This window comes from Chrysoperla carnea, chromosome 5, assembly GCF_905475395.1.
Source record: "Chrysoperla carnea chromosome 5, inChrCarn1.1, whole genome shotgun sequence".
Classification (NCBI taxonomy): Eukaryota; Metazoa; Arthropoda; class Insecta; order Neuroptera; family Chrysopidae; genus Chrysoperla; species Chrysoperla carnea.
The window spans coordinates 67,843,888-67,863,322 of NC_058341.1; the positions used below are offsets into that span (position 1 = coordinate 67,843,888).

Genomic DNA, 19,435 nt, shown 5'->3' on the forward strand with positions numbered 1-19,435 from the left:
AAAAAAGTTATCCGTCCATCACGTGACTAGTCAACTAGTTAACTAGGCAATTTGTATGATGTAAATATAATCAAATGCTCTAGAAATATCGTAAACTAGGCAATTTATATGACGTAAATATATTAAAATGCTCTAAAAATATCGTAAATTAAGCACTTTGTATGACAATAATGTAATAAAATGTTTTAAAAATATTGTAAAAGCGTCAAAAAACAAAGTTTTTTATGTTTTCTTTTTTTAAAGCGCTGTAAGGTGAAGTTTTTTTTTTGCATAAACAGAATCTATGATAAATTTTCTTCATTATGAAAACTTTTTTGAAGCTCATTCGCCGATTACCTACTTCTTGTACAATTAACAATGTTCTTCCTCAAGGTACTGCGTTAAAAATCACAATTTTAAAATGAAATAATTAAAGGTTTTGCCCCGCAAGAGGGCCCAAAACTATGTTTATTGTAATCAAGGGACTTTGATCTATCATCTACCGCAAAAAAATGAAATTCATCGTACTTGCTCAAAGAGCCGGACTACCTTAATAAAATTCCGTGAAAATGCTTATAACTATGGCTTATAATATTAAGTTTCCTTGTTTTTTATCAACGTTGTTATAGCTCTTTCATTAATTAAACACTAACCGAAGAAAACAATTCTAAATTGTTTAATCTAAATATTAGGTGAAGAGATTTATTTTTGGTTCAGGGCAACCGAAACCGACAAAAGGACACAACGATGGATTGCGCAGAAAAAAAGAGAGATTAGATCTACTATCTTTTTTAAGCAATATTTTTCTGAAAACTACTAATCTACCACCTAGACAGATTTTCGGTTGGCAACACTGCCGTCCAGTGAAGCAGACCTTTGAAAATATACTAACTGGAGTTGGCAATAGAGTAAGAACCACCTTTCAAAGAAATTTTCAAACACAATATTCAAACAGCTGCCAGAGAAACACAATAACAGCGCATAGCATTCAATTATAATGGTCGTATTGACGGAAGTTAGTTGTTTCAATAGTTACTGTTTGTTTAATTAATTTTGTATAAAAGTTCTAAAAAATGGTTAGATAATGAGTGTGTTCCGTAATATTCACCAGTATACTGGCCAGTGCGCATGACGTCAGAAATCGGTGCCATATTGTACTGCAGTAAAACGGGCATCACAGTGTACATGTGTTTATCGGGTGTTTGTACAAGAAATTTATTTATTTATTGATCATTAAGAAGGAATAATGGCGTCTGAAAAAGACTTACTCGTAATTGGCGAATACAATGAGAATATATATTTAAGAATATATACACGTACTGGCCAGTATATTTCAGAACGATTCACCAGTATGGCGTCGGTTTATGACGTATTAAGCACTGACTAGTATACTGGAGAATATTACGGAAAACACTCATTATTATTTTATTTGCTAGGTTTATTTTAAAGTAGACATGTATCATAGGTTAGTAAGGTATAATTATTAAATAATATTTATTAAATAGCAATTATTATGTTGTAAACACGTGCTAGGATATTATATTGTATATTAAAACATACGCATGAATAATCATGATTCGTCATTTATTATCCTTCTCAATAATCTTGGAGAGGTGGTTCTCATTCTGTTGCCAAATCCAGTTGGTATATTTTCAAATGTAACGAGTAGTTAATAATAAAATAATATTTTCATTTAAATAAAATAAGTTTAAAAGTTTGCCTGCAGACACACTGAACATATTAATAATATAACAACAATCATATTAATGTCGTGACTTTCACTTAAGTCCAATGACTTAATAATCATTTTTATAAAAAAAAGTTTTTTACTTTATAAACAAGCATAGATGATATCAACAATACAACATGCAATCATTATTATTATTATTTCAAGTTTAATGAAAGTATTGGTATTAGTTATCAAATGATGAATCAGTAAATAACTTGTGATCATTTGGTTATTTATAAAATATTTCGATATAAATATTGAAAATATTTGTTTTAAAAAAAGTTACACAAATAAATAATCAAATAATAATCTTTTAAGTGTGTGTAAATTATGTTCTGTAACAAAGTGCTTCTAGCTTTATTAATAATATTTGTGTTTCGCAGTAAGTGATCAATTTGTATGAATGACATGCTAAAAATATTCGCAAAAATATCCAATTCCTATTTCTTTCTCAATTACAGAAGTTTGTAGAATTTAGGTTTAATTATCTTTCACGTAAAAGTAAATTTTTTGTTTAAATTAAGTAAACGGGTTAATTTTTTGTTTTAAATTATAATCCATTTTAAACCGGTATCAAACTTTTAATAAAACAAGTGAAAACAAACAATTGACAGAGTTAATTGTTGAAATACCATGCATAGTCAGTGTTGATTTCTTTATCACATTACATATACACACATGTCACACATACATAACTGATAAAATAGTATAGTACATATTTTAAAATTTCCGCCTAATTGGCGCCCTCACGGGTAAACAGTGATGTTTACGAAAAAATGTTTCAAACAAAAGTTGTAAAAGTTGTTTAATTTTTGATAAGGAACATTTTTTACATTTAAACTTTTAATTTTTATACCATGTGTATATATATATATATATATATATATATATATATATATATATATATATATATATATATATATATACATATATATATATATATATATATATATATATATATATATTTATATGAAATATATCAAGGTATACTAAGTCCGTAATGCTTAAAAATATTGATGCTGCGAATAAAATTTTGTCATAGATGTTCATAAAATCACCTAATTAGTCCATTTTCGGTTGTCTGTCCATCTGTCTGTCTTAAACACGATAACACAAAAACAAAAAAAGATATCTAGCTGAAATTATAGCGTGTCACGACATAAAAAGTTAGGTCGAGTTCGTAAATGAGTAACATTGGTCAATTGGGTTCATGAAAATGAGTATGCAGGGGTTTTTTGGGGCGAAAAGTCGATCAAGCTAGGTTTCATGTTTAAAAAACGTCATATTATCCGTCTTTTCATGAAAAACTGAAACATACACTGCAAAACATGACTCTTCCTGACATCTATTGGTGTATATCGTAGTTTATGAAATAAAATACACTATCGGGATATTCAAATTGGTATTTGTGTGGAGACATTTTAAACGGTCTTATATTAGTGATAAAATTTGTGTCTTTTTAACTCAAAAAATACTGAGTAAAGCTCGGGTATCCATATATTAAAAATAATACAAGAACTGATATTTAACACTGTCTATACCTATAGGGTATTTGAACAATTAACTCAGTAAATAGTTTATTTTCACTTGCTATTATATTAATTGATAAACCTTTTTCTTTTGCAGTTGAATTCAATGAAACAAAACACACAGAATGTTTACAAAAGTCATATGGTAAAAATAAATTAGTATGCGTATGTAATGCACAACAATGTGATACAATTGAACCAATTGAATATAAAGATGGTAAATTTTTAATTTATACAACAAGTAAAAGTGGACTACGTTTAAAACGTTCATATGGTGATGTGGAAAAACTGGCACAATCGGGAAATGATGAAGATGATGAATATTTAGTTGAACTATTACCTGATATTAAAATGCAACAGATTGTTGGATGGGGTGGTGCATTTACAGATTCAACTGGCATTAATATTAAATCGTTGTCCGAAGATGTTCAAGATAAATTATTACAGTAATTAGCTATTTAATATTTATTTTATAGCAAGGGATCTCGTGAGGTTAGAATAAAACTTTCAGAAGCTGCAGATTTGGATACACTTTTGTTCGCCATGTTAGTTAAAGACAATAAAACAAGAAATTCTTTTTTCACGTAAGAGAACATTTGAAGTAAAAATTTAATATTCAGTTAATTCTACAGGTACAGAAAAAAACTTACTCCGAAACTCTGTGCGCATCGACTTCTACACCGCGATATATATTGAGCGAAGACTAAACCGTTTAGCCGATCTTCAGACATTTTTGATCTAAGCTATGCTTTGGTAGACGCAAGGTTGCAAAGAAGCGTTCATTCGCTGTTGACAGAAAAAACTGCCAGAACTTGAAGCATTTGGTAGATATTTGGAAACGTATCTTTATTGCCAATATCGAGTGCTTTGAGTAAATTTTTGGCACCCCGTCCGGCAATACGTTTTCGCAAAAGTTGAACTTCGTGGACCCAAATGTCACTGAAATCATCGTGCAAAATTGAATATTCTAGTTCAAAAAGTCAAGCAAGAGTTTTGATCAAGCGTTGAGTCTGTTATGACATGAACCTTGGCTTCCGCGCTTCTATGTCGTATTCATCGCCGATATCGCTCAAGTTTTTGAAAATTTTCCTGAATTCTTCTCCTCCTTCAATCAAAATACATTTCGCAGTATCAATTAGTTCAATAGCCTAGCCAAGATCCAGGTTTCTGTTTGAAGTACTTGATTCAAAGACAAAGTAAAAAATGTATCGAGCTCAAAATGTGCATGGATATTTGATTCGTCAGTAGAAATACGTCTCTTAAGTGGATGCATTTACAGGACTGTATTGTTAGTTCAAAATTTATGTAGACAGATTCTCAATGGGAGGGATATAGTAGAATAATTTTGAGTAAAGATCATAATAATGAAAAAATTTTAAATGCGAATTTTGTCATGAAAATCGGTATATTGGTATATTCTAAGCAACTTTTTCGAATAATAATTTTTTTTGATATCTCTAATCATCTCGGCTCTATTTGTCAATTTGTAGTAGGCTGAGTTTAAAGTTCTGATTTCTGATTATTCAATTCAGTTTTTTATCCATTCTTTTTAAGCAATACAAAACATTGTACAGAACATGTCATAAAAAAGGAATAAGGAAAAATTAAAGAAAGGAGGAGGTATGCAGCTATGGCTGACTTAGTTAGAAACTATCCCGATATTAGCCTTAAGTAACTTAAAAATTGTACAGAACATGTCATAAAAAAAATAAGGAAAAATACAACAAAGAAGGACGTATGCAGCTAAGGCTGACTTCGTTAGGAACTATCTTGATTTTAACCTTAAGTATCTTAAAAAATGTAACCCATCATTCTGTATGACGGTGCAAAATTCCAAAACGATATTCCTATAAATAACGAAAATATGAGGTTGTCCTCATCGTAAATGGGGAACACAGTATGCATATACCGTGGCAAGGTAAAAAATATACACGATAACCAAAAAAGAATTTTTAAATGAAATAATTGGGCGTCAGCTCCCATGCGTTTTTTGATGGTTTAAAAATTTAAGATGGTTTTTTTGATGGAAATCGACTAATTGTACCGAAAATTGCATCAGCATCAGCCAGCACTGGTCAACAGAAAAAGACCGATTCTGCTTCACGACAACGCCCGTCCGCACGTTTCACAAATCACCGTCCGAAAATTAAACGAATTGGGCGTCGAAGTTGTGTTTCACCCATCACATTCCAGAATACCATCTTTTCAAGCACTACATCCCAGACCTCTCGCCAACCGAATACCATCTTTTCAAGCACTTCGATGAATTTTTCACCCGTAGAACCTTCGCCAATTAAGACTAGGCATAAACGGCCTTCGTGGACTTCATCGAAGCACCCAATTTGTATGCCCACGGAATTAATCGACTTGTGTTACGTTGGCAAAAGTGCACTGATTTAAATGGCGCTTATTTCGATTAAATTGAATAAGTATTCAGTAAGATATTACAGTTTAAAGTAGACTCATAAAAACGGACAAAACTTCTAAAATAACCTAAAACATGCTTCGTAAATAAGACATAGTTCATTACATGGTGTAGACATTTTGCTCTAAACTCTAAGACACATGGTTGTATTGAATACGTCCTTTCATTTTCCTCGATTTTGTGAACATTGCGCAAATATAACGCTAATTTGACGCTCGAAGCGAAATGACGTTATATCTTTAGAATTTTATATTCGCATTAAGTATTTTCGTTCATTCTAAAAAGACACCTTTCAATATGATTTTTAAGTCATCTAAATATATAGAGCGTTCTAAAAAACCTGGACAACGCCCTAACACGTAAGGGACACCTAAAAATGAGTCGATCTAGCTAAACTTACCTTAGTACAAAGTTTGGGAAATAGGCGGTCTTAAAATTCGAAAAAAGCTATATTTTAAATAATTGAAATCATGAGCCCATGTTTTTTCAATAATTTGGCACGGAGTCGCTATTTTTCCAGACACATTAAACCCATATAAAAATATAAATAAATAATAATAATAAAATATAAATAATGTCTATTCATTGCCGCAGAACTCGGAAATCTTTGTACTAGAATCCTCCAAATTTCTATATAAATAAAGCTACAATTTTAATAGGCATGCTGACTAAATTTTTTTCTCCACTTCAGTTGAAGAATTCTCACTGCACGGGCAAAAAAGTGAAGTTGGTTTTTGAAAATTTTTAGAAGGACGCAAAATATGAACGTTTAAAATTCCTAATTAAACAAAGAGGAAGATATAGGTTAGTGATGTCATTGTCCGATATCACCATAGAGATACATATAAAATCATAGACATATAAGAATAGACTGAAGAATTGGGCGTGATCTCAGACTCGATAAAAAGAGAACGATATAGCATATGCTCTAACGTACGTTTTCTTTATTTTTGGTTGAGTTTGCGCATTAACTGTCTTGGACAAGTGCTTACTGTAAGTGGACAAGTGCGACAGTAAGTCACGCCCAAAAAAAGAAACAAAACGTTCGTCATAGCATCTTTCTCTTTTTTACCGAGTCTGGAATCCCACTTACAAGATCGTCCGTTACTAGCGTGGTCTATTCTTAATACATATAAAACTTTGTTTTGCTAAAAGGAAATGTGCAACAATCTTTGAAAGCTTATAATTTCATTGTTTAATCAATTTTAATTTCACTTTCAAATTTTGTCATGGTATCAAGTCTAGTTTCATATTTTGATGGGTAATATGACAAATTCGATATCAGGAAACTACCGTATTATTGAAAGCAGTTAGAACACAAAAATAAAACTACCAAAAATAAGGTTTAATAGCAGATATTCTTTAAATATAAAAATTATATAATTGTTGTTACGGTACTTAAGAAACATACTCTGCCATAAACCAGTTTGAATCGTTTTTTTTTAACATCTTAACAAAACCACAAAAACCTTAGCGTTTTTCAAAAACGTGTGGTAACTGATTTATAGTATGGTCTTTGAGTACTCCAATAACGATATTTTTGATTTATTATAAAATAATTTAACATAATTTTTAGTTGTTTAATTTTTGGGTTGAAACTGTTTTTAATGGTTAAAAATTTGGAGTAAGCCATTAGAGTAAATTAAATCAACATGTCATACTTATAATTCTTTATTGTCATTGACTTAGAAATTTGAAGGGTTTAAATTAATCAAATTTAATAGTTTAAGTAAAAACATGGGCTACAGATTCAAGTATTTATTTAGGTCGCGGGACTCACGACAGAAAAAAATCTTCGCTCGCTTTATATTGAAACAAAATTTATATAAATTATAAATTTATATAAATTATAAATTTATAATGTAAAATGCAATAAATTTTCATCTGTGAATATGAAATAGAACTATTGTTAAATTTTAGGACACGAACGTTATCTATGAATGGGAAATAGAACTATTGTTAACTTTTACAATACGAGCGTTATCTGTGAATGGAAAATAGAACTATTATTAAATTTTAAACACAAAACTATCTTTTCCCAAGAGATAAAGTTTTATTAGCTCCGAGCTCCCTACTTATTATAATTTTTGTATTAGCATTTTATATTTGAGATGTCTCTCTATTTTTAAAGATCATATTTTGCAGCCGATGGTATAGAATATAATATTGGTCGAGTACCAATTGCTGGAACTGATTTTTCAACACGAGCATACGCTTATAATGAAGTACCAGGAGATATCCAATTAAAAAACTTCAACCTAACTAAAGAGGATTTTGTTTATAAAGTAAATGCAAATTATTTCCAAATATTTCTATGTATAACTACTATAAGTTTAATTTTTTGTAGATTCCTTTAATTAAAAAAGCTATAGCTTTACGAGATGGCTTAAAATTTATGGCTAGTGCGTGGAGTGCACCCGCTTGGATGAAAACAAATAATGCATTAACTGGACTTGGTTTTTTAAAAGATGAATTATATCAAACGTGGGCTAATTATCATAAGAAGTTTTTAGATATGTATAAAGAAAAGGGTATTGACTTTTGGGCGATAACAACGGGGAATGAGCCTGTCAATGGATTATTACCAGTTCAAGTATTTAACTCGATGGGTTGGACACCGGGAACAGTGGTACGTACACTACACCTAAGTTACAATTAAACTATTTTTGACATATTGATCCTACAAAAAACAAACAAGACAAGGTCAGCAAATTAATTTTCAACATCTAAATTTAGTGTACCAAAAAAATGATCTGCCTCGAAAAATTTTGATTGCAATTAAAAAAAAAAAAAAATCAAAAATTACTTATTAGCAGAGTATAGTTTCGATCTACGGACCTCTGAGTTGTGGGCCCAGCATGCTTCCATTGGGCTTTGCGTAATAATATAGTAATAACATGTACTGATTCTGTTTTAAATACAGTAGTATATATGGATACAAATACCAGATGGCATTCGCGCCTGTATACGTGACCTTCTCCTCTATCTTATAACTCTTTGGTTGATATGAGATAAATATCTGTCAAGAAAAAAGAAACTACCCGAGAATATATTTTAAAGATCTCAGCGCCGCGGTAATAAAAAAATTAACTTTTTATCGAATCATCCAGCTGTTCATTTTCATTGAATAAAAATATTATAGAATGCATTTATATATTTATTTATTTTGTAGGAATTTTTAAATTAAGGTAGTACCAGCATGAAATCACTTTTCGACAGATTTGGCCGAATTTTTTTTCTCGGGTTTATAATAGCTTTATTTATGAATTCCTAAAATTTCATAATTTTTGACCGTTTAGATCGCGAGATATTTAAAGACAAAGTTCGCGATTTTGAGGGTCATGTCCCATTTAAAGCATGTAAAATGTCCGGTCTCTCCAACTATTTTTTATGATATTATTATATATTGAAGAAAAAGTAGAAAAAAATGTTTATACAATACAATTCTAAAAAAAAAATTTAGAAATTAATTTTCACTTTCGAGATATTAATTTTGACGTAAATTGATCGAAATTGGGACGTTGGCATAATTATTTCCCATTTTAAACGGTCAAAATTTCTGAAACTTTGGGAATTAATAGTAAGCATTATTAAATTCTTAAATTTAATTTTTCGTTAAATTCTGTCGAAAAAAAACTTGTACCACTGCTTTAACATAGAAACTGCAAATACCATGCTGGAACATCCTTAAAGCGTGCTTTTGACAGCTGATTCTTTTCGTTACTTAAAAATATTGTTTTCCCGTGTTTTTTTTATTTGAAATTTTGGTAAAAGTTCAGTTTTAGCACTTTTTCTTATAAAACATCCTAGAACATCAGGAAAAAAAACATTTTCAAGCATTTTTCATGTAGATTCTGAATCTGTATGCGACGATACCGAAAATTCTTTAATTCAGGAAAATATGCTTTTTGAAAATATGAATTTTCTTGGTTAATACAAGTTATATTTTAAGCCTAAAATGGAATATATGGGTTAAGTTAATTAAACATATGTTTTTATGGTATTTTATTTACCTTATTTATTATTAAATATGTTAAAATTATACAAAAATCATAAAAATATATTCAATAAAATAATATTTTTAAATATTTAAGTATTGAGTAGGTATCAAAACAAATATGGCGTCAACAAGTGACATCTACCTTGTTTGTGTATACATTTATAAAATAGGGTTGACGACACAATTGATGGATAGTATGAAAGCCTAAAAACAACTATTAATCTACGATACTCATGCTAACTCGATCCCGTTAAAAGTATGATTGACATCAAATCGCAGAGTGAACGCACGGGCCAAAAAACCCGCAGACCCGTCCTAACTCGACCCCATTAAAGGCATGGCCAACCCGTAGATCGTAGGGTGAATTCAATCACAGAAAAATCTTGCGAGCTCGTGCTAACTAGACCTCCTTAAAGGCATGACCAACCTGTGGTACACAAGATGCGATTGCCATTTGCGAGTTGTTTGCCTCATGCGTTCACCATGTGATCTACGGGTTGGCTATGCCTTTAATGGGGTCGAGTTAGGACAGGTCTGCGGGTTTTTTGGCCCTTGCGTTCATTCTGTGATTGAATGATCAACAGGTTGGCCATGCCTTTAATGGGGTCGAGTTAGGACGGATCTGCGGGTTTTTTGGCCCTTGCGTTCACTCTGTGATTGAATTCACCCTGTGATCAACAGGTTGGCCATGCCTTTAATGGGGTCGAGTTAGGACGGGTGTGCGGGTTTTTGGCCCTTGCGTTCACTCTGTGATTGAATTCACCCTGTGATCAACAGGTTGGCCATGCCTTTAATGGGGTCGAGTTAGGACGGGTCTGCGGGTTTTGGCCCTTGCGTTCACTCTTCATTTGATGTCAATCATACTTTTAACGGGATCGAGTTAGCATGAGTATCGTAGATTAATAGTTGTTTTTAGGCTTTCATACTATCCATTAATTGTGTCGTCAACCCTATTTTTGCATGTTTACACAAACAAGATAGATGTCACATGTTGACGCCATATTCATTTTGAAACTTAATACTTAAATATTTAAAAATATTATTTTATTGAATATATTATTTTTGAAACTGATAGTGTTTTTCTTATAAATTTTGCACTTTATCGTGTTAACTTTTTCTTGTCAAATGGATTGAACAGACTCTCATTCTTGATGTGAATGAGAGTCTGTTTATTGCTAAATAAACCCTTTTCAAGCAATTTCTATTCGGGGGCATTTTATTTGATATTCAAAAGAAATTTTTGGTTGCCAAAGCAAACCGAAATAATACATCGAAATATCTAACCCAATCCAATAAACGCTACAGCCCGGGGTGGGCTTTGGCCTCTTCGACGACTCTCCTCCAGATTGCTCGGTCCTCGACAGCGGATTCCCATCCAGTGACTCGCATCACCTTAAGGTCGTCGATAACTTGATCCAACCATCTGAGCCGAGGCCTACCTCTTCTTCGTGTAGCGTACACTTTGGCATACAATATTTTCTTTAGCATCCTTCCTTCCTCCATTCTTTGCACATGTCCGAACTATCTGAGTCTCTGTGATTTGACAACTTCGCAATATCTTCTCCCTTCAGGACCTCTTGGATTTCTCTGTTGGTTCGACTGCGCCATTCTTCCTCGCTCACTCGAATTGCACCAAATCGGATACCCAAATATAGTCAACCTAAATTATTTAATTGCAGATAATCATTATAAATAGCATACAATTAACAATCATAATTATGGCGAAACATTACATTTGTATAACATTCTATGTCTATAAAGTGACCTGTAAAAAGGTTCCAATTTAAATCGGTAGATAGAGTCTTCCCTAGCAGGATTGTCGAATTATGCAAAAATTAGAATGGAAAGCTTGTGTGTAATCATTTACATAATTTTTTTCATTTCATTATACTTTTCTTTTTCTATTTTAGAGCAAATGGATTGCTGAAAATTTAGGACCTATTATTAATGAGTCACAACATTCTAATGTGAAAATTTTTGCATTAGATGATCAACGATATTTTTTACCATGGTGGATAGATATTGTTTTTGAAAGTACCTTAACGAAAGATTATGTTTCTGGAATCGGAGTGCATTGGTATGGAGATGGTTATACTCCAATTTCATTACTTGATTCCACAAATGAAAAATATCCTGATAAACTTTTATTGTATACAGAAGCTTGCATTGGTAAATATTGCTAAAGCGTCTCAATAAATACACTGGTCGACAAAATCTGATATTGATACTCTCATTAGAAATAACATTTCTCATACCCTTCATCCACACTCTCACGGAGTATCCTCGCCAAGTATACTCGCCAAAGTGTGACACTAACAACCACACTCTCGTATTACTATTCACAAGTATCTCATTGATATGGTTGATATCAAAATGGCAACAGCTTTTGTGACAGTTCTTTGTGCCTATAGTTAGTGCCTATAGGCCAATCAAATTAAACATTGAAGCCTACATCAAATCGGGAATTTTTGTTTTTTTGATATGTTGTTTGCCATGTAGAGACAATGTTAAACCCTAATTTTCGATCTGACCAGACTACCAGATTATGCCGAAAAAAAAGAAATTTTAACTTTACTTCAGTTTTTGCCGATTTTGACCAGAACGGACTGGTTTTTTCTCAAATATAGTAGTATTTATTTTTAAAGAAAGTTAAATTTTCAACAATTTGAGATCGGTTTATTGTTTCGGAAATACAGCTTTTCAAAGTCATGTTTCACAAGACCACTAGTTAAAGCTACCTGCAAATTTTCAACTCGCTATCTTTTATATTTTGGAGAAAATGGACACCAAAATGTTGTCCTAATTTACGCCTTCGGTAAACAGTGATTCAAACAAAAGTTTTTAAAAAAATGTTTCAAACAAAATGAAAAAATTTTTCAAACAAAAGTTGTTTATGTTTTATAAGAAACATTTTTTACATTTCAACTTTTGTTCTATCTCTAACGGTTTACAAGATTAAATTATGCGAAAAATCGTGTAACTTGAAAAAATAGACAAACTTTGAAAAGCTGTTTCTCCGAAACTATCGGTCCTATAAAACCCGGCTTGATCTCAAATTGTTGCAAATTTAACCTTCTTCAAAAATTTTTTGATAAAAACCATTCCTTTCAGGTCAAAATCGACAAAAACTGAAATAAGGTCTTCAAGAAAACTTGGATTCCACATTGCCTTTAAATTCTGAACAACATATCAAACTGAAATCTGAACAAAAATCTTTCAAAAAGTATACTTATATTTTTGTTCGTCCAGTGTTATTAGCGGTCATGCCAAAGTTCAAATACCATAGTCCAGTTCATATGTGCCTTTTTTAAGAATTTCAGTTCGCCTTCTTAGGAAATTATGACCAAGGTGTCATTCGATTCGTAAGTTTTAAAAAAACTTGAAGTAACGAAAAATAACTGAAAAAGATATTAACAAATGATTGTTAAAAAGAGAAGGGGGTTTGTTCTTTGCAAATATCTCTGAAACTATTACAGATAAGTTAAAAAAAATTTTTTTTTGCTTTTTTACCACATTTCTTCAAATAAATTTTGTTTAAACAAAGTTATTAATAAAGCAATAAAAAAATTTTTTCTTACCTCCTTGCAAGAAAATTAATTTTATTAGAAATATCCATGAACACTTTTCGGTAGAAAAACTATGATGGTAGTATTTAAAAATCAATAAATTTTATTAAAAATATGTCTTACCTGGTTATCAATCAGATGGTTGAAGATCGACCTTATACCGTATCTTATACTATAAATGTATATTTGATATAAGCACTGTTGTCTTCAGCCATTTTTAGTCCTACATTAAAATTATAAATATTGGTGGTATTGTTCCGGAAAGTAGTATAACTTTTGAAATTTTGTTTTTCGGGATTTCAACTTTTTCAAAAACTTTCTAAATGACATTACACTTCGTATGACACCTTGGTTGTAATTTTCTGAGAAGGCGAACTGGAATTCTTAAAAAAGACACATTTAAACTAGACTATCAAACCTAGTTCACTCTTCTGCACGGTAAATATAAGTAACCTTATTTTACAGGTAGTCATTTTTGGGAGAAAAAAGTTGATTTAGGTTCATGGAGTCGTGGTGAAACGTACCTTCAAAGTATTATTGAAGTAAGTATTTTTTAAAAGTCGATTCACACATATTCATAACGAGACGACACCGGTAAATTTCGTGGTGAATTTTCAAATTATTGCCAATTTAACCTACCTTAAAAATTAATCCACAATCTTTGATGAAAAAACAGTCCTTTTGGATCAAAATTGACAAAAAATGAAAAAAGGTAATAGTCCCGTCGCCTGCCGAGGTAGAAAATTTGAATTTAACATTGCCATTACATTAGAAACTATGTAAATGTCCTTTTCATGTTCAATTTGACTGAATTAAAACAACAGTGCTGTTCTCAGCTCAGTACTATCATTGACCACAAATAAAAAAAGCGTCACCAGCGATACTTTTTCTAATCTCAGATAAGAGATATCCACGTTGTGATCAATTCTTTTCCTTTTTTTGTTATTGAATTTTCTTTTTAGTTTTTGTTATCATGAAAGAAAAAATGACGCTAAACGGCGCCGACTCTTTATGGAAGTGTTATTTTGATCTTGAGTTTTCTTCGTTTAAATTCTATATACAGGGTAACCCATTGTAATCGATGAACCCAAATTATCTTCTAAAATACTTACACTACCAAAAAAATGTTTCGTACAAATATTATTCATATTAAAATGGGACATCATATTCTAGCGCCAGATTTGATCTACATCTTCTGTATCCTTTAATAGTTAACTCATATCCTTAACAATAAGGGATAGAAAAACACTTAAAGTTGAACCTCATAAAAAAACAAATTATCCCAAAAATGTTAGCTTTCGGAGGAAATGCGACTTAAAAATATGTCATTATTGCATTTAATCAAAAGAAAATACGCTTAAAGTTCGTCGATAATTGTGGGTCAAAGGCATGGACATAAGCTAGTGTCCTCTATTGCCCATGACAATTTTTGTCTAAAGCATTTTTCTTCGCAACTCTGAAAGCTAACGTTTTTGGAAAAATATTTTAAACAAATTTGTTAATGAGGTTCTACTTTCTAATTTAAAGTGTTATTGTATCTCCTACTGTTAAGGATTTGAGTTTTCTGTTGAAGTATCCAGAAGACGTAGATCAAATCTGACGCTAGAATATGATGTCCCACTTTAATCTGAATAATTTTTGTACGAAACATTTTTTTGTAGTGTAAGTTTTTTAGAAGATATTTGGGTCCATCGATAACAATGGGTGACCCTGTATATAAATTTAATATGTAAACTTATAATTCTACCTGTTTTTGTTTTAGACCGTGAATCACTGGGTAACTGGTTGGATTGATTGGAATTTAGCGTTAGACGAACAAGGTGGACCAAACTGGGTACAAAATTATGTCGATTCGCCTATTATAGTCAATAAAACTGGGAATGAGTTTTATAAACAACCGATGTTTTATGCAATGGGTCATGTATCCAAATTTATACCATCAAATTCATTTCGAATTGGAAATCGAGCGAAATTACCGAGAAATTTATTCGTTTTGACAGTAGAGCGGCCAGCGGAACAGCGCTATGTGGTTGTAATTCTAAATAAGTAATTAATTTTATTCATAATTTTTAACAGGTATTGGGCTAGTGGCAAAAACCTTAGAACGATTTCATTGTTCGGCAAATGATGATAATAAATGTGATTATAATAGATTTCAGTAAATCAAGTAAATCTGTCCTCCGTTTTGAAATACCATGACACCCCATCATATATGATCCGATAGATTTCTAGTTTTTGAATCAATATCTCAAACATTTTTATCATTCCTTAATATTTAATGAGCAGGGCTGCAACGCTAAGAAAATTTATTAATTAATTAGATATTAATTTTAAAAGCGTGCACGGTGTGCATAAGTATACAAGACATTGAGTATGTGCAATCGAAAGCTTTTTTATTTCACTTTAAAATGTGCTTGTACTGACTTTATACGAACTTCTAAGACTGTGTTACAAACTTAAGACAAAGCAAAATAGACATTTTTCACTTTAAACTGCCGCATTTTCTTAAATAATGACCTTGCAGAAATTAACCTCAACTCATTCGGCAGACTCAGACAAACAGACTGCCAACCGGGAATGGAGTAATTAATATATTTTATGAACATCTACACCAAAATTTTGTTCGTAGCATCAATATTTTTAAACGTTACAAACTTGGAACTAAAGTTAATATACCTTTTACTGGAGTAAATCTAAGCAAAAAAAGGCTGTTATATGGATTAAAAGTTCGAGCAACGAAACTTTGGGGTTTTTCTTTTCACATCAAAATAAGTATTTTTTGAAATTTTTTACTTTCCCGGAGTGGTGCAACATGTTTAAAAAACAAAATGGCGTCAAAAATGAAATTTTTTTCAGAAATTTTATCATTTTTATTTTATATTCGCAAAAGGAGGCATCGGTGCATATCCAAATTTGGTAGGTTTGTAGTACATGTTAAGAACTACTCCTCATAATTTTTTGGTGGGGTTTCGTCCCGTCCCCTCCCAGTTATATATATATGTATACATACATATGGTAAAACAGTTCATTTGACTATAACTTGAAAAATATTCGATTGACTTTAATGAAACTAATATCAATAGTAGGTTTTATTACTTACAACTTTCGGTTAAAATTTTAGCGAAATCCGTTAAATAGTTCGGCCAAAATTTCCAATTTAGGGAATTGTTTAAAATGGCTGCCATTTTATGCCATTTTGTCCTACGAGGTTAATTTTTTTTTTAAATTGTAGCATTTTTTATTATCTTTCGATTTTATAATAAGTGGCTTACCCGTAAAATGACTCCTTGATCCATATTTTTGCGAAAAACGGAAAATTTAGCACTTTCTGGAAATAATTGTTTGGGGGGTGTATGGACTGGCTTTGGGGGGTGTTTTTTGCTTTGGCATGAGAAAACTATTTTTAAAAGAGGTCTATATGGTTTAAAGCAAAATTTTTAAGTTTTAACCCCCGCGCTGTAAGGGGGAAGGGGTGTATGAAATAAATGTGTCTTAAAAGATTTTAAAAAGAGGTCAAAATAGTTTAAAATGCTAAAGTAACCCAAAATTTTAGATGCTTTTATTAATATAGCACTTTTTACAACATCCACCCCTTCCCCACCCGCTTTCATATTTTTTGCAAATTCAAAATTTTTATGACGTATAAAGAGGTTTTGGCCCAAATAAGTACACCCCCTAAAAATATTACAATTGTTTTTGATAATCTATTCCAAAATTCGAGATCAGCGACCCCAAAAACCCCTTTATACGTCATAAAAATTTTGAATTTGCAAAAAATATGAAAGCGGGTGGGGAAGGGGTGGATGTTGTAAAAAGTGCTATATTAATAAAAGCATCTAAAATTTTGGGTTACTTTAGCATTTTAAACTATTTTGACCTCTTTTTAAAATCTTTTAAGACACATTTATTTCATACACCCCTTCCCCCTTACAGCGCGGGGGTTAAAACTTAAAAATTTTGCTTTAAACCATATAGACCTCTTTTAAAAATAGTTTTCTTATGCCAAAGCAAAAAACACCCCCCAAAGCCAGTCCATACACCCCCCAAACAATTATTTCCAGAAAGTGCTAAATTTTCCGTTTTTCGCAAAAATATGGATCAAGGAGTCATTTTACGGGTAAGCCACTTATTATAAAATCGAAAGATAATAAAAAATGCTACAATTTAAAAAAAAAATTAACCTCGTAGGACAAAATGGCATAAAATGGCAGCCATTTTAAACAATTCCCTAAATTGGAAATTTTGGCCGAACTATTTAACGGATTTCGCTAAAATTTTAACCGAAAGTTGTAAGTAATAAAACCTACTATTGATATTAGTTTCATTAAAGTCAATCGAATATTTTTCAAGTTATAGTCAAATGAACTGTTTTACCATATGTATGTATACATATATATATAACTGGGAGGGGACGGGACGAAACCCCACCAAAAAATTATGAGGAGTAGTTCTTAACATGTACTACAAACCTACCAAATTTGGATATGCACCGATGCCTCCTTTTGCGAATATAAAATAAAAATGATAAAATTTCTGAAAAAAATTTCATTTTTGACGCCATTTTGTTTTTTAAACATGTTGCACCACTCCGGGAAAGTAAAAAATTTCAAAAAATACTTATTTTGATGTGAAAAGAAAAACCCCAAAGTTTCGTTGCTCGAACTTTTAATCCATACACAAGGCGTAATTTCACTCTACTATTTATATACATTACATATATACAGGATATACAAGTAGAAAAACTATCGCAATTATAAAAGACCCGGGGAGCGAATACGACACAGCACATTAAAATGTATAATAAAGTGGGCATCTTTTCCCTCTTCAATCAATGAAAAAATCAGCTGACTCTAAAAACTATGGTTTACATTTTTTTAACTCGTAGGGCTGAAATCTCAGCGTTAAAATCGAATCGCTTTGTGAAGAGGGTTTAAATTGTGGGAACAATTTTTTTAATTGTTTAATAACTTTAAACGAGAGCACGGGGTTCAAAAAGTTTTTTCAATCATAAATCCAATAAAAATATCCGAAGGCTTGTTCATTTCTGTTTAACATTCGCTACAATTCAACTTCGTACGACCTTTTTTGACTAAGTTATTCACTGTCAAATCAAAATTGCTACAAAAAACACTAAATCAATTTACCAACAAAAAAAAACATTTACAAGGATAAAAAATCTCTAATTATATAATATAAAAAGTGAAAACAAACAATTGACTGAGTTAATTGTTGAAAAACCATGTATAGACAGTATTTATTACTCTGTCACATTACACATACATACATGTCACACATATATAAATGATATTACCATATAATACATACTATACAATTTGCGAATAATTTGCGCTCTCACGGATAAACAGTGATGTTTACGAAAAAATGTTTCAAACAAAAGTTGTTTATTTTTTATAAGAAACTTTTTTTACATTTTAACTTTTGTTCTATCAATAATGAAGTGAAAAGTTTCTAATTTGTCAACGAATAACTAAGTCTTAGAAGTTCGTATAGAAATCAATATAAGCGCATTTTAAAGAGAAATAAACAAGCTTTCGATTGGACATACTCAATTTCTTGTATAAATACTTATACACCCCGTGCATAATTTTAAAATTTATATCAAAATAATTAATAAATTTTCTTTGCTTCAAATTAAATCGTTTTTCGCCAATATTTCATAAAATATTAATATTTAAGGAATTTAAAAAAAAAAAGATATAAAGAGGAGGAAATTTCTTTTTTTTTTTGTTTCATCTTTAATTGTTTATAACTTTTGCAATTTTTTATGTGCTGAAAAATGCTTCTTGCACATTTTTCTATATATCATTCCGAATCCAACTATCGCACGTATTTTTACGACCAATCTTTCTATATTTCACCAATTTGAACTTGTTAACTATACTAGTGTACGCAGAAGCAATTTAATGTAATCGGTGAACAACATAACAAATGATTTTCGAAAAATGATTAATTCATAAGCTAAATTCGTCAACAACCACAAAGTTATAAAGTACGTTATTACAGAAATATTTGTTCATTTCAGGAATAACAACGATTATAATATAAAATTCAAATATCGTAATTCAACCGATGTTCCATCGAAATATGCGACTGTTCTAATTGAAAAATATTCTATGAGTACACTTATATTTTAATAAATAAATAAAAATTTACACAGCCAATAAAAAAATTAAAACATTTACAATT

General features: G+C 31.0%; 1 protein-coding gene across 1 annotated transcript; it reads left to right on the plus strand.

The window, feature by feature from the left end:
• The first annotated feature begins 1,998 nt into the window (after positions 1 to 1,998).
• Positions 1,999 to 19,434, plus strand: LOC123300793 (lysosomal acid glucosylceramidase-like). Its single transcript, XM_044883444.1, has 8 exons — positions 1,999 to 2,090; positions 3,335 to 3,683; positions 7,794 to 7,947; positions 8,010 to 8,291; positions 11,573 to 11,831; positions 13,694 to 13,770; positions 14,991 to 15,274; positions 19,272 to 19,434. Exons 1-8 carry the CDS (start codon positions 2,039 to 2,041, stop codon positions 19,381 to 19,383), a joined length of 1,569 nt encoding a protein of 522 aa, XP_044739379.1. The 5' UTR covers positions 1,999 to 2,038; the 3' UTR covers positions 19,384 to 19,434.
• The last annotated feature ends 1 nt before the right edge of the window (position 19,435 follows it).